General features: G+C 41.7%; 1 protein-coding gene across 11 annotated transcripts in view; it reads right to left on the bottom strand.

Moving 5' to 3' along the window:
- The window catches only part of TAF5L (TATA-box binding protein associated factor 5 like), a 140,072-nt gene that overhangs the window by 109,399 nt on the left and 15,801 nt on the right, over positions 1–14,872 (bottom strand). For 3 of the 11 annotated variants that reach the window (XM_085611923.1, XM_085611921.1, XM_085611930.1), the window contains exons 2-3: positions 10,892–10,993; positions 5,236–5,391 (exon numbers count right to left, since the gene is read on the bottom strand). In XM_085611923.1, the coding sequence (XP_085468049.1) occupies positions 5,236–5,377 (142 nt within the window). In that variant the 5' untranslated portion in view covers positions 5,378–5,391; positions 10,892–10,993. The remainder of the gene's footprint in view (positions 1–5,235; positions 5,392–10,891; positions 10,994–14,872) is intronic. The other 8 variants (XM_085611927.1, XM_085611924.1, XM_085611931.1 and 5 more) reach the window with 3 other exon arrangements.

Raw genomic sequence — 14,872 nt, 5'->3', positions numbered from 1 at the left:
GCAAGTTCTGTTAGGTTTTGCATTCGTGTGCACGATTGGAAAAACTACTATTACCAGGCTGCAAGTAATGATGTGGGTGTGTGGTGTGTTTACATATGTATATATGGTTAACCGATAGGAGAAGTAGGGGTTTTGTACCAATCAGCAGGGCATTGTATAGCTATGCACTGGATTAGCATGATATTAACCCCCTTAGTGCCAAGGGCGTAATGGTTCCGTGCTCGCCGTGTCGTTTGTGTGCAGAGGATGGAACCGTTCGGTCCTGGCACTCACCCACGGGGAAAGCGCTGCACCGAGGCATCGGGGTAGGGGGGGGGGGGGGTTCCTGTCCCTCTTGGATGGCGGGGAGGTTGGACTGGCATGTGGCTGACTGTGTGTGGCTGCCATTTGAATGGTGGTGGACAGACTTCAGTGTTTAATAATGTTCACTTTTTTTCTTATTATTTGTGATTGTAATGTGTAATTTCTCCTTTTTATGCAAGTGCAAAGCTTTTGTTTTCTTTGGTGCGACTCATGCTTACGGGTTTGGCACTTGTAGATCTGCAGATTGCTTAGTAGCAAGTAACATTGCCCTGCATGAATGAGTTTGTTGGAAATGCTGTTGTAATAGCAGCATAATTAGCTTCAGTTTGACTGTGTGTGAAATTTGCCTTGTATTTGTGCACAATGTGTATTGTGTTATCTTGTGTGTAATTTTCTTTGGTTTTTCCTTTCTAGTGGGATAGCGATGGTGCTTGCTGGGTCTGTGCAGTGCATCAAATCAGTGCTGTCAGGAAGTAAGAAAATATAAGCATGCAAGCGCTTCGAGATCTTATCTAACGGGGAGTCTAAACACTTAAGTCCCTGCCTTTTGAACAAATGGATAGAAATAAAACTGCATTTACATAGATTTTAAACCAATCAGCAAATTTCTTATCAATCATATTGGATAAGGAGGAGTTTGCAAAAAAAGAAAAAACATGCCTGGTCGGTCATTAATTCATTTAACAGAACGGAGCCACGACCATATTTTATCTCCTATTCAAAACCGTTTAAGGGATAAATTGCTTATGCTAAAATGTGGTCGTTATCCCACAAAAGACGGAACTCCAAGATGGTTACAAAATTGGCCAACATAGTTGTAGATTATGTGGTTTTCATAATGAAACATTATTACATATTGTATGCCCCAGATTAAGTCAGGAGCTGCAAGCATTGTTAAAATCCATCTTTAATGAAAATGGGGTGAGAACGTGTTGTCAAACAATTATATCTTGCCTTTCCGGGAACTCCACTCGCCTATCAATCCAATTTGTAAAGTTTATTCTCACAGCAGAAAAAAGTTAAACTAGGAGTATTCCTCAGACAAGAAATGGTTAGCAGTTATGACCAGCAATCTGTTCACACTTATGTTTTTTTAATCCGTATGGAGTCGTGAGACCCAAGCATGGTAATATTGTTTATCGAAATCCCCAACAAATCAGTGAAATGGGTCTAAGGCATGGAAATATTTTACTAATTTATCACCCCCCAGAAACCCATAAAAACTATCACCATTAATTATTTGAATTGCTGGATTCATTTGACTCATGACAGACAAAGTTAATTTTAATTTTAAATAGAATATTGAAAAGAAGCACTTTGACACTTTATAGATCTAGCCGATCTATTTGATGCCCACTAATTTTTCAAGGAAGTACTTATTTAATTACTTCTTACCAATAGGGTCAACTGACAGCGTTAGTGGATTTATAGAATGGGATATTACTAAATTTATAAATATTATAATTTATGAAGTTTTGGGTCCTTGTGCATAATGACCCAAGAACTGCTCTCGCAAGGAATGGAGCCCATCTCGGGGGAAGTAAACATGAAGTCACTTTAGAGATTCTAAAATTTCCCAATTATTGCAAGCTGAACTGTTATGAAATTATATGACCCATTACATAAGATTCTGATATATTTAGCCCAGCTTTTAGCATAAGTACGGAGGCATTTTACAAATCAAATCCGAATGATTTCTTTTTTATTTGCCATGAAATATGACTAGTAAAAGTAGCATAGTTTGAATGAAAAGCACAATAGGTTTTACTAGTATATAGAGAAGCTATGTCTTAATAATGAAATGTAAAAATATGACATGAAATGAAAACAGTAGAACGGAAAGTAATTTTAGTGATGGGTTTTTGTGATATCAATGGTCCAGTACGACGTGTTATCCATAAACCACCTTAATACTAGTAATATATTTGTTCTGAATGTGATGATTGAAGACATTTACACTGCTACTCTATGTACTTTAACTATTTTTTTAACCAATCTAGTGCATTTTATATATTTCCTAATTGTAATGATTTTTATTATTTGACAATAAAGATTTACTTACTTACCGTGTAGAGTAGGTGCTGGTGAGTCCAGCTGTCTCTGGCAAGTGAGTGGTATTGTTTTACAGTATATAGGTCCTTGTGTGCTTTGATTTGATTGACTTTACCCTGCAATTGCTATATGCTAGTAGTTTTACTTTTTGTTTGATAAAGCCACACTTATTTTACACACTGTTGGGTATTTTAACTTGTTTGTAAAGTTACTTTTATATTAGTAAGGATTATGGCTAGACGCAGGAATACCACTCAGTAGGTTGTTGGTATACTTTGAGTCTTTCTCGGACCATGATTAGGAGACTGACTCTGCATCTGAGCCAGAGGAGCAAGTCCTGGATTCTGGCAGGGAATATTCTGTACGAGAGGAATCACCTGATGAAGCCACTCAAGTGGAGGAAGTGCCTCTTTTAGAGGAGGACACTGATGTGCCGAAAGTGCAGTAAAAAGCATCTGGATTGCAGCCTGGGGGAAGAGCTGAATTCTGGGTTCCCCCAAACATGGTGCAGCTGGTGTTGCCTGTCTTAGGTGGTGTTGCAGGGTGTAGAGTGAATACTGAAAACTTTTTGCCAATAAAATTCTTTTCACTTTATGTATATCGTATTTTTGGAAGAGACTGTTGACCAGACTAATTTGAACGCTGAACAGTATTTGAGGAAAACAGTGTCAAACTTAAGCCTCACTCTAGAGCTAGCAGGTGGACTCCCACAAATCGGGATGAGTTTAATAAGTTCTTGGGTTTAACTTTTTTGATGGGCCTGATAAGGAATCCCTCGCCGTCTTCATATTGGTCTACTAGTCCCTTGATGGCAATGGTTATATATCCTGTAACCATGAGTCGTAATCTGCATTTGCTTCTTTTTCAGATGCTACATTTGGTTGATAATCCTTTAGCGTTGCCACAAGATCATCCTGATTGTGACAGTCTTTAAGATTCGGCCTGTCCTGGATCACTTTGTCGATCGATTTTCAGAGATCTAAGTTCCAGGGAAAGAACTAGCTATGGATAACTTTCGCTCAAGGGACGATTTGTTTTTAGGCAGTACATTCCTTACAAGAGGGCACGTTATGGAATTAAGATGTATATGTTGTCTGAGAGTAGTACTGGGGAGGTCTGTAATTTCAGGGTGTTACACCAGTAGGGATTCTAGTATTGGGAGAGGCCTAGAAGCCTTCTACATAGAGGTCATATTTGTACCCTTAGGACAAGCCATAGTTACAGAAAACTTCCCTGTAAGCTGGAGAGACCACATCACTTTCAAGATCGCACTTAGCAACTACAACACTTGAAAGACAACAAACACTCATAACAAACGTTTTAAGAGGCAATTCAAAATCCTAGATATCCACCAACCCAACACCCATCTTGCAACAATCCCAATAAACAAGTTGTTGAAAGGCATACACACCTTCAACAACTGGATTAATACTGCAATGGACAAACGAATATCATCAAAAAAACACATCCAGGGCTGACCACAAAAAGAACACCAACATACTAAGAGGCAAGTGGAGAAAACCAAGAGATTAGGCACACAAAAAAGCACACCATGTCACTATAAATGAACCTACAGAAGAGCTATCAGCCCACAAAAGCACACCACTACTCCACATGTATTACTGACGCCGACTGCCTTTCTAAAGCACTCTTTAAACAAGAATTATATGTCAGGACCTGAGGAGAAGATTATGCACATCTTTCTTTGTTCTCCAGTAGCTCCATCAAGACAACCAAAACCATCTGACACAATAAAAGGCAGATCTTTTATATTTGGGCAAACTTTCGTTAGTGTGTCTTGATGGGCCAAATGGGAAGAATCCTGCTGGAATGATAATGGGATTAAACCAGCTCCGGGGGCATCCTCCAGTTAAAAAAAAAAATATGACGGAATAGGAGAAATTCCGTTTAGCGCATTTAAATGGGATGATTTATTTCGTAGAGGATTAGATTTAGCCTTTCTACATGATTGGACAGAGATTATTCTGCCCAAGCAGAGCTTTCTTGTCGTCATTATGAAGTCAAATATGAGTAATCACACCAACTGTTATCCACCTTGTCTATTCAATAGCTCACCCACGCCTGAAGGTGTCTAAGAGCTGCATAGGATCCTCAGAAGTCATGCACTAGAAAACTAGGCAGCCGACTGCCTGATCCTAGAAGCATCCTTCGGAGGAACTGTTCAACAATACTTTGGGAGAATACAGGTCGAATATCAATCAATAATTCAGGTAAAGTTGAATCCGAAGAAGATGGCTCCAAAATGGCACAGCTTTAGTAGTAGTTACTATTCACAGAACATCCACTCTGGTCTTTAATTCAGATTTCTCTAATTTGCGATGGGAATTACAATAAAGTATTTCACTGTACAGGGTTCACCGCTGAAGAAATTCCAAGGTAGTACCAAAAAATATAATCCTCTGATGCGCTCTACTGGATTCTGCCACACAGCTGCCGCGCCTCCACCCACAAGCTTCCACAGTATCAGAGTGTCTAGGACCCTTCGGATGCAAAATGCAGTTAGAACGCTGCACCTCCCCAGTAGCTATTCAGTGCAATTCATCAGTTTCCCAGCGAAAGCGGCAAAGTTGCAACCAAACTGCAGCGGAGGGTCAGGAGGCAGAAGGCTAGGAAACAATGCAGCTGCACTTCTGAAGGATTTCTCGCTTTTAAAAAAAAAAAACCCACAAGAACATTGTATTAAAGAATATGCAGTGAATTGATTAATTCATTAGAAGTTAGAGCTGTACACAATGTAAAGAAGAGCAGTAATGGTACAATCCCATGTTACGATATTTAAAACGTGCACCTGACTGAATGTAATATATTAAAAAACTATGAATGCTTCCTACCTCCCACGTAATACAACTAATTTGCTACCTGTCAGATTGGCGGCCATCTCTTCGGCACTCTGGCATAAACGTAAACCTTGCTTTATGGGACCATCGGAATCCATGTACTGTCGGCGTTTGAGGTAGCAGGTGACAGCCATCTGAATCTGCTCCGCTCGTACTCGCTTCATGATCTAGATAGACACTGAAACATAAGTGATCATACACTTCAATCTGGACCTACAAGAGAGAGACTACATAACTGATGTTCAGAAGCAGAATCTGCAGTGCAGTTAACCAAACAAAGTGACAACTATACTAGATGCATGAAACCGTGCTTTCAACAAAATGTACAGTAACAGAGTCCTGCCCATCAAGTTCTGCACATCTGACCATGAAAGGTAAACAAAAAACACTGGTAAAATTGACAAACTCTAGATCCCTCAATGAGTGGGACGTTAATTCTTATTGGCCTGGTATAAAGGTAATTTGTGTGTTTCACACAGAGATTTAATGGAAAAAACAGGTAGGATTTGGCACGGAAACATTTTCGTGCAGGTTATTCCCCAAAAACATGAAATCCCTGTTATCTACCCTCCCCTCGAATTAATGAGACTTCCAGTAATAGTAACTCTGAGAGCAAGGAAAGAAAGACTACGCCTCACTGGTTAACTCGTAATGAGAGTGTATATCCTTAGGAAGGTACAGTGGCCATTTAAAACTAATGTGATCTTCAAATAGGACTAACCTCGACACAAAAACGATAGTGAAACTAAACAGATAAACAAATTTACCTGCCTCTGAACTTCCATCTCAGACACGGTTAGTGATTCCTAATGGGGGGGGGGGGTCGCAAATTGCCTGCCTCCTTAATATTCATGAGGCAGGTGCAATTTGCGACCCCATTAGGAATCGCTAGCACTCCCAGGGATGGTGGTTCCTGGGGTCAGCAGACTCATGTCTGTCACTGCTTTTTCAAAAAAGCAGTTTCTTCTTCTTTTTTTTAAATGCAACCCGTTTTCCTTCAAGGTAAATGGGATGCATTTAAAAAAGAAAACTGAAACGTGTTTAATTTTTTTAAGAGTAGGCAGTGGTCCGTGATACCACTGTCTGCTCTTTAAAAATTATTTTCGCACACACTCACCTGGGGACCCCCTCCTGTTTGCGAGTGGCTTACTTGAAGTAGTTGGTAAACTGCAAGTGTTTTGCGGGTGTTCCATTGTGACTCGCTAATATGAAGGGACGCTCCTTCCTAATAACGAGTCGCAAAACGCTATTTTGCGAGTCACCAACTCGCAAAATTGCATTTGTACATGCCAGGACCCTTTTTTGCAGTCACAAACGGCTGATTTCCCATTTGCGACCGAAAAAACGGTTGTACAGCTGGCCCCGGATTCCTTACAGCCAGATTACTCGGTTCTTACTAGTACCATCACATAGGAAAGAATAAAATCTAAACACCACCAACTATTTCCACCCCTGAATGGTCTTGAGGCTTAAGAATTGGAAAAAAAAAAAAAAAATCTCCCGACACTAACTTTAATCTCATCCCAAAAAAAGTGATTGATACATCAAAGGGTCCAAAATGCTGTCGCCAAATTTTGCAAAGTACGTTTACGCCTTACAAAGGCAAACAACATTCGGATGTAGATTTAAATCCTTTATTTAGTAACTAAGCATAGGAGCCCACAGTTGACACAGCCAACTGTAGTATGTATTCTCCTGCAAGTCTCCTCTTTCCTTGATAACGGAAGATCCTCGCATGGACAGTGGTCTCACAATCTCTCAAGACTGCTGTCATTGCATGCATGATTGTTTATTCTGGACTAGTGTCCCACGCTTGAGTGCAACAGCAGATGTGAGCTCCTAGGCAACGCTAGTCATTTGCGCTTCAGATTCACAGCTGCGGGACACTCCCGGTCGTTTCCATTCTAATGAAATAAACCCCACTGGACCTTTCTTCAGATGAGCGGAGAAGATTAGTCACACCCACTGCCAAGGATTTTTCTCCTAATCGATTGCCTTAGGATGTTCGAGTCCTCTGACTCCAACTTGCTCCTATGTCGTCTTCAGAGACAAACCACTCCTACTCTATGGCAATTTCCAATGGAGAAAAGGTACTGTTTACACCCATTTACAGAGCGCCAGCACCTTTGAAACAATGTGCGCTCGAGCTAATGTGCTCATTCTCCGACTCCCATGCCATCACACGTGCTCCAGTCTACACGTGCACGGACTGTAGCCCGTTCCTCATGTCCCTGCTGGCAAAACGCTCTATTTAACGCTGCGCCCAGATGTTATAAAAAAGGAAAACATCAAGCATGTACCATTGACTCCTTAAATGTTTCTTCCATCTCACTCAGTTTTACTTGCTCTTGATCAGATACTGCAATACGGACACAGAGTTTGCCACATCACTGACCATATCTTTATTACAATTCACAATTTTTTACCCTTTTTCAAATTTTATCTCCTTTATTTTTTATGTTCACTTAATTACTTATTAAAATTAATAAATAGGTCATTTTCTCAACAATTCCAACAACCTCCCCCATTTTTGCAATCTCCAGGCAACCCTTTAATTAAATGGCGACAGTGGCTAAGAATATTTGAAAATTACCTGGTTGCAATAGATACTGTGAGATACTGTGAAATATTCACCTGCACGCAAAGTAGCTATTTTATATGGTTGCATTGGAATAGCCGCTCAAGAAGTTTATGACAGTCTGAAATTGTAGCCCCAGGTGGTCAAGGTGATGAATGAAATGTCGACAAGGAGGCTCTAGCACACATGGGGAAGCAATATTCCGAAGAACATAGCACTGTACTTGAGCCGCACAATTTCTCTAAATGCAAACATAACGCTGATGAAGGAGTAGAAGAATACATTGCAGAATTTAGGATCGTACCTGCAACTTGTGATTTTGGTGCAACCACAAAATATTTGCGTCAGGGATCAATTCATTTTTTATGTCAATCCCAAAGCATTTGGGGGAGACAGAAATGGACATGCTTGGTTACTTTCACTCCACACTTGAATGTTTAGGCAGGCACACGTTTAGCAAGGTTTATGTTGCTCTAAAAGGAAGGAACATCATCGATGCCAGGACTAGGCCCAGATGGGTTTATACCTTAAACCTGGTGCTGATCAGCCTGTAGTCGTCGGGGAATTTCCTGCTGAATATGTACATGACGAGTATAACATGAGTATGATTAATAATTGTTCCTTTTCAGAGACCAATATTGAAAACATTCTTAATCACTTTCCTTTAGTCTTCAGTAACAAATTAGGCATGGTCATGGGGTTTGAACACCAAATTTGGCTCAACACCAATGCTCAACCTGCCGTGCGTAAAGTATGCCCTTTATCTCTAAGTGCCAGAGAAGAACTAAAAGATGTTCTCAAGAACTTGTGTGTTGCGGGAATCATTGCACCTTGTGACTCTGAGTGGGTTTCCCCTATCGTTATCGTGCGCAAGAGATGAGGGGAAGTCAGGTTGTGTGTTAACTTGCGCTCACTCAACTACAATGTATTGGTGGATTGCCACCCCCTCCCGAAAATTCATGATCTCTTGGCCAACTTAGGTGATGCAAAAATGTTTTCCATTATAGACGTTAGATCAGCGTACCATCAAATCCTACTTTCCTTTGAGTCAGAAGAACTCACTACCTTCGTGACTCCGATCAGCGCCTACAATTACCTCAGACTGCCTTTCGGACTTGCATCCACTGCCAACATGTTCCAGAAGCTCATGGACTCACAACTTGAAGACATTCCTGGTGTCCAAGCTTATCAGGATGACATTCTGGTAAATGGTGGCAGTCGAGCAGAACAGGATCACAACCTTACTAGAATTCTCACAAATCTTGAGAAGTATGGTAAGACAGTCAGACGTGAAATTTTTTAATTTGCTGTTAAAGAATTAGAGTATTTAGGCCACGCATCTCACCCAAAGGTATTCAGCCCAAATTTTCACTTATCAAGGCAATCAGAGAAGCCCTTCGCTCCTTTCTAGTACTTGCAGAATATTATGCCGAGTTTGTGTAAGGTTATGCACAAATTGTGGAACCTCTGCAAGCCTTTTTAAGGAAAGGTTCCAAGTTCATATGGACTGACAAGCTTCAGGGTACTTTTGAAATTGTACAGAAACTTATTAAAGATTCTCCTGCTCTACGTCCATTCCAAGATGGTCACAAATGTTTTGTGAACGTTGATGCAAACCTCACTGGTCTCGGGACAGTGGGTTGCAGGTAAAGAACACACGGTTCCTTTCGCTACTAGGAGCTGACAACTTGCAGAAACATTACAGCACTATTGAGCGCGAGGCCCTTGCATGTGTGTGGGCAATTCAGAAATTTCTATCATACATTTGGAGATGGGAATTTGAATTGCACACTGATCACAAACTGCTCATGCACAGGCTTGGTAACAGCAGTGCTAACAGGGCTTCAGCCAGATTGGTTCAATTGCTATACAAGTTACAAGAATATCATTTTGTCATCAAACACATACCTGGAGGCAAGAATTTTAGAGCAGATTGGTTATCTAGGATGGCATTGTATGATGAATCATACGAAACTGAGGATGTTGAGTGTGTGTTTGCTGCAGTGGATTATGTATTGGAAGATGAATGGAAGAACACCTATGCTGAAGATGGAACCCTTTCCCAAGTCAAGGAATGTATTTCAGGGGTTTGGTCTGAGCGCAGAACTTTTTCTACTGAGGTTAGGAATTTTGCTAATGTGGCTGATGAGTTGTCCGTTCAAAGTATGATTATGCATCATGATCTTTTTATTCACCCAGAAAGCTTACCCGAGGCTATTATTCAATCAGCACATCAAGGACACCTTGGCATCACCAAAACTTGTCAATGGTTGAAACAGTATTACTGGTGGCCCTCCATGGAATCTCAAGTCAGGAGTAGGATTGAGAAATGTGCTGCATGTTTAGAATCCGATAAACATTGGAAGAAATTAAGTACACCACTTCATCCAGTTCCCCTTCCTCTAAATCCTTGGGACAAAGTGGGTCTAGACTTCTGTGGCCCCTATGGAGTTTTAGCTTCTGCAAATAAGTATTTGTTTCTCCTCATAGATTATTACACCAAATTTGGTGAATTACTGTTTTTTGTGATGAGGTAACTACTGAAAATGCTATTAAGTTTCTACAAAGTGTTTTCATAATAGAGGGTTACCCCAAAGTTATTGTCACCGATAACAGGACACACTTTGTCTCACAGCGGGTGTTCCTTTCTCTAGGTGCATGATGTCATCCACCTAAAGGTGGCGTTGTATTCTTCTGCCTCCAACGGCCTAGTTGAGAGGGGAAATAGAATTGTGAAAGAAGGGACACAAACCGCTATATCATTTGGTTGAGATCCTATAGAATTTGTATGCAGTTAAAGTTTGGTTCCATAACACTACGCCTCATTCCACAACAGGGGTAGGATCTTTTACTCTAATCCGAGGTAGGAAGGTACATACTGGTTTATTTCCCAACTGGCTTAGTAAGAAAACTGATCAGAACGTGGAATACACGCATGCCTCGCTACAGTCAATTAAATCCAGAGTACAACAGAAACAAGTGAACATTAAAACACAATTGATTCAGGGAAACATTTTGAAGGTTTACCTTTACCGAAAGGTGACTGGGTACTCAAACAATCCCAGAAAAGTGGGAAATGGGAAATCTAGGTTTTCATTACCTGTGATGGTCAGACAGGCGAGCAAGGGGTCAGTCCTCCTTGACAACAAAGGATGGTTGAATAAAAGGTGCATAGCCCGCATCACTGGTTCACAAGCAGATACTATAAACAAACACAAGTTGGAAAGTAATGATCATAGTGAATGGTTTGATAGGCTTCAAGTGCAGGAGGTGCTTCACAGAGCTGAAGTAACTTCTGCGGGGTCTACACACAACTTGTAACACCAAGCTGGTTTGACACATGGTACTAATGACATGCCTAAGGGGTGTCAAAGACAGGTGTCTATCTAGCAAGTTCAAAGATTATATTTGGGGTAAAATCACTTTATTCATCCTGTGGTATTTCTTGCCTTATCACACTTGGTTATATTCTATATGCTTTAATGAGGTTTCTTGCAGATGTTTCATTGCCCTCCTAATAAAACACATGCTTATTGTTTAAATGTATGCAGTATGTTAAGTCTTCTCGTCCGCTGTTTAGGAGGGAAATGTTGTAGAATATATTCTCTTGCGATTCTCCTCAAGACCACAAAATCCTCAAATTTACAGTGGTCTCCAACTCCCTCGAGACCGCCGTCATTGCATGCATGTTTGTTTCTTGACTAGTGTTCCACGCTCGGGTGAAACAGCAGCTGTGAGCTCCTTGGCAACGCTAGTCAGTTGCCCTTCGGATTCACAGCTGCTGGATGCTCCTGGTTGTGGGTGTTTTTACTCTAATAATGAAATAAATCCCACTTGACTTTTCTCCTGCCTCTTACTTCACCAACACCTTGGACAGCCAGTGAAAACTGACTCAACTGGTGCATCAGCTAAATCAGGAAAGCTCAACATTTCAACGATTATGAGTGACACTTTCTCGAGAGCAAAGTCATGCAAAGAAGACAAGGGAAACATAAAATTACATCAATTTGAACAACTAGAAACTATACTTAGTCACTGAACTAAAGTACGCTAATGCCAGGCAGCTGAAAACTGAGCAGAGCAGTCAGACAGCGTGACTGCACAGTTCTCAAACACAGTACACTAATGGCAGAGGGCACAGGCAACTCAGAATGATTGAAGCATGCATTGTATTTATTAATAGAGCCACAGCAAGTAAGATGAACTACTATATACCAGTGCCGCGGGTTCAGGCAGGTACACTTGTTTGGGAGCGCTATATAAATATAATACAAAGGGTCTGCTTCCATTAGGACCTGAGTATTACGGGTTCAACTCTTGGAAATGGAATATTTATATAGCTTCCAAGTTTTCATATGGCTCATGTGCAACATTACTATGGTCTACGTGTACTTATGAGTGATGCTCAATGGGAAAATGGGTGACACTTTCGCACTAGTAAAACCAAGCAGTGAAGTCAATGGAAATAGATACATATCAGAAATTACACCATTTCAAGCAATGAGAAGCTAAAAGGATCTTGAAACTGCTTCAAAGCACTTGAAAGTCGCATGTGCCCAGGAGCTCCTCAAATTCCAGTAGCCTAGTGAAGAAGCAACCCAGGTACACAAAGTCCAGTTTTATTTTTTAAGCCAGGTGTACTTCGCATGCTGGGATTTGTATCATGCCCGTTCTGAAGGACAGGAAAAAGAAAAAACTACAAGTCTGCGCATGCAAAGTGTTTCGGGATAAAAAGTTAGCCACAGAAAGTATTACAAGGCAGTGTCACTTCACATAAGGGCTAGACTGGCGATTTTTGATAATTGCTTAAACTGCGATAGTTCACAGGTCCTGAGCTCCAGCACTTGCGGGTTCACTTCCCACTCAGAAAAGGTGTGGAGCTGTGTCTGGTCTCTGCAGGGCTTGCTGTGCTATGGAGTGCTATCTGGTTTTGAACTGTTCGCAGGGGTTGAGGCTCTCTCTCAAAGGCTCAAGGATGCTGTAAGTGTTGCCCTGTGTCAGTGAGCGCTCACTCGGAGCAGTGCTTGGATCTCCCTTTTTAGGGCCTCGATTAATGGTGATCTGCTGGTGTCACATGTGCGAGTCACGCTCACCCACTGGACTAGGCGTGTTAACACTGTACTTCCAATTAGGCTGGGGTCGCGCCGCTTTGGCCGGGGGGCACCAGCCCCCTCACTGCCTGCAGCAGACAGCGCAGCAAAGAAAAAATCTTTCTGTTGAATATAAAACTTTCATCACAAAAGCATACATGAATATATATTTAGAGCCCCCATGACCTGTTCGGTTTCAAATATGGCCACTAATTTAAGAGTGCCTTTACAGTAGGGATGCTGACAGCTTGGCGTTTACAGCTGCATGGGGCTGGAAATTGCCAGACATCATTCATCACACTAACAACTTTAATATAATTCATCCTTTGCGAGAACCAAGTAAATTCTGGGGCTCAGTCTGAACTATAATTTAAAGTAACATTGTTATACAGTTGTAAGCCAGTGGCGGCTGGTGGATTTTGAAAGTGGTGCGGCGAAAAATTGCATTGTAGTACAACGAGCGAGCGAAGCCCGAACTGAAAAAGGAGGGTGCAGGGGTTCCCCCCGCAGGAAAATTTGGCACAAAATGGATTCAAATGGTGGCTTTTTACACCACATATTTACTGCAAATTGTTGCAAAAACAGGAACAACATATAGCATTTTTAAAGCACAAGTGTGTGTGAAGAAAACATTAGAAACATCAAAAATTTTCCCAATCCTCTACCTGGTCTGCTTGCAAAATAACACCCAAGCCAAGCACACACAACCAATAGAAACAAGCCCTCTAATTGTTTTCTACCTGAAACACATCTCTGCCTCTTTACTGTATTGGTTGATGAAGTCATCAAGGCTCACACCATTGGTAACACCGTATATTGCAAATACTTTAAAAATTAGATGGCGATTGGCGAAAGAGCCATCCCAGGATTGCAGTTTGTCCTCGATTTGTTTAAGATTAGCCAGACAAACAAATTATATTTCAGCAAACTGTGTTTAGTTTGTAAAATATAGTGTGAGAAGTTGGCCTGGTATATGCTGTTCACTAATTAAAATGGGCACCTTGCACTAGTCCAAACGACCCTTATTGATGATTAGGTTAAAGAGAACCTTTATTGAAAGCTATCCTAGTGGTAGCTATGGAGAGCAGCCTTCAGGCTAAGTCTCGAAGGAATGTAAAGCAGCTTGGTTTACCAGTTAATAACCTCCTGAATGACCAAATGGAAGGAGAACCACACAAGGTATATATAAAATATATCTTGCTGATCCTCACCGAAGCATCTTTCCTCTGCCCGCGTGGGTTGCAGTTGCCAAGGCTTGCTGGTGTTCAATCCGGACACTGACCCCCCCCCCCCCCCACCCCCCACCCCAGCACTCAACATTCTTCGTGGGACAGCTCACCTCCGGACTTTGGTTGTCGTCGATGTCTACTGGTTCCCGTGGCTGCAGAGTCAAGCTTCACCTCTTCTCACCTGAAACACCCGACATCTGTGGGTATTCGTCTATCATGCCCCTGGTCACTGTGAAGTGACCCAGACTCTGTCCCCTTCTGCTTTCAGGTTCTTCTCAGCTCCGATCCAGACTTGGCTCACACCGGACACTTTTCATCTTCCCGGCCGCAGCGCTTCTTCGCATCACGCCATTGAAATCAACGAGTGTTTCCGACACCACTTGACCCCTATGCACCCGGCTGTTCTGGGATAGGTAACACGGGTACCTCTGTACTCTCAAGGGTGCTGACCTTAGAACCTTCTATGTTCCAAAGGGTTTGCTTGAAGTCCTCTCCTAAGTGCCCTATATCTTTAAATTTCCAACCGTGACTTTCCCTAGAGTTGTACGGAGTTCACGTCTGTGTTCTCACACTGCACCCGTCGGTTGTTCCTTGGGGTCCCAGCGATTCTACATGCTCTAGGCACTGTGTCTAGTCACGTCGGGGTTGTTATACCACTTTCTTAGTATATGGTTTGGTCTCCCCCTGGAGACCTCTGTGTATTGTGCTATTTACTGTTCTAGTGATTTAATATTGTGTGCTTTGTTCTCTAATCTCATAAAG

This window comes from Triturus cristatus, chromosome 6 (genome assembly GCF_964204655.1).
Source record: "Triturus cristatus chromosome 6, aTriCri1.1, whole genome shotgun sequence".
NCBI lineage: Eukaryota > Metazoa > Chordata > Amphibia > Caudata > Salamandridae > Triturus > Triturus cristatus.
This window is presented reverse-complemented; position numbering and strand designations above follow the sequence as displayed.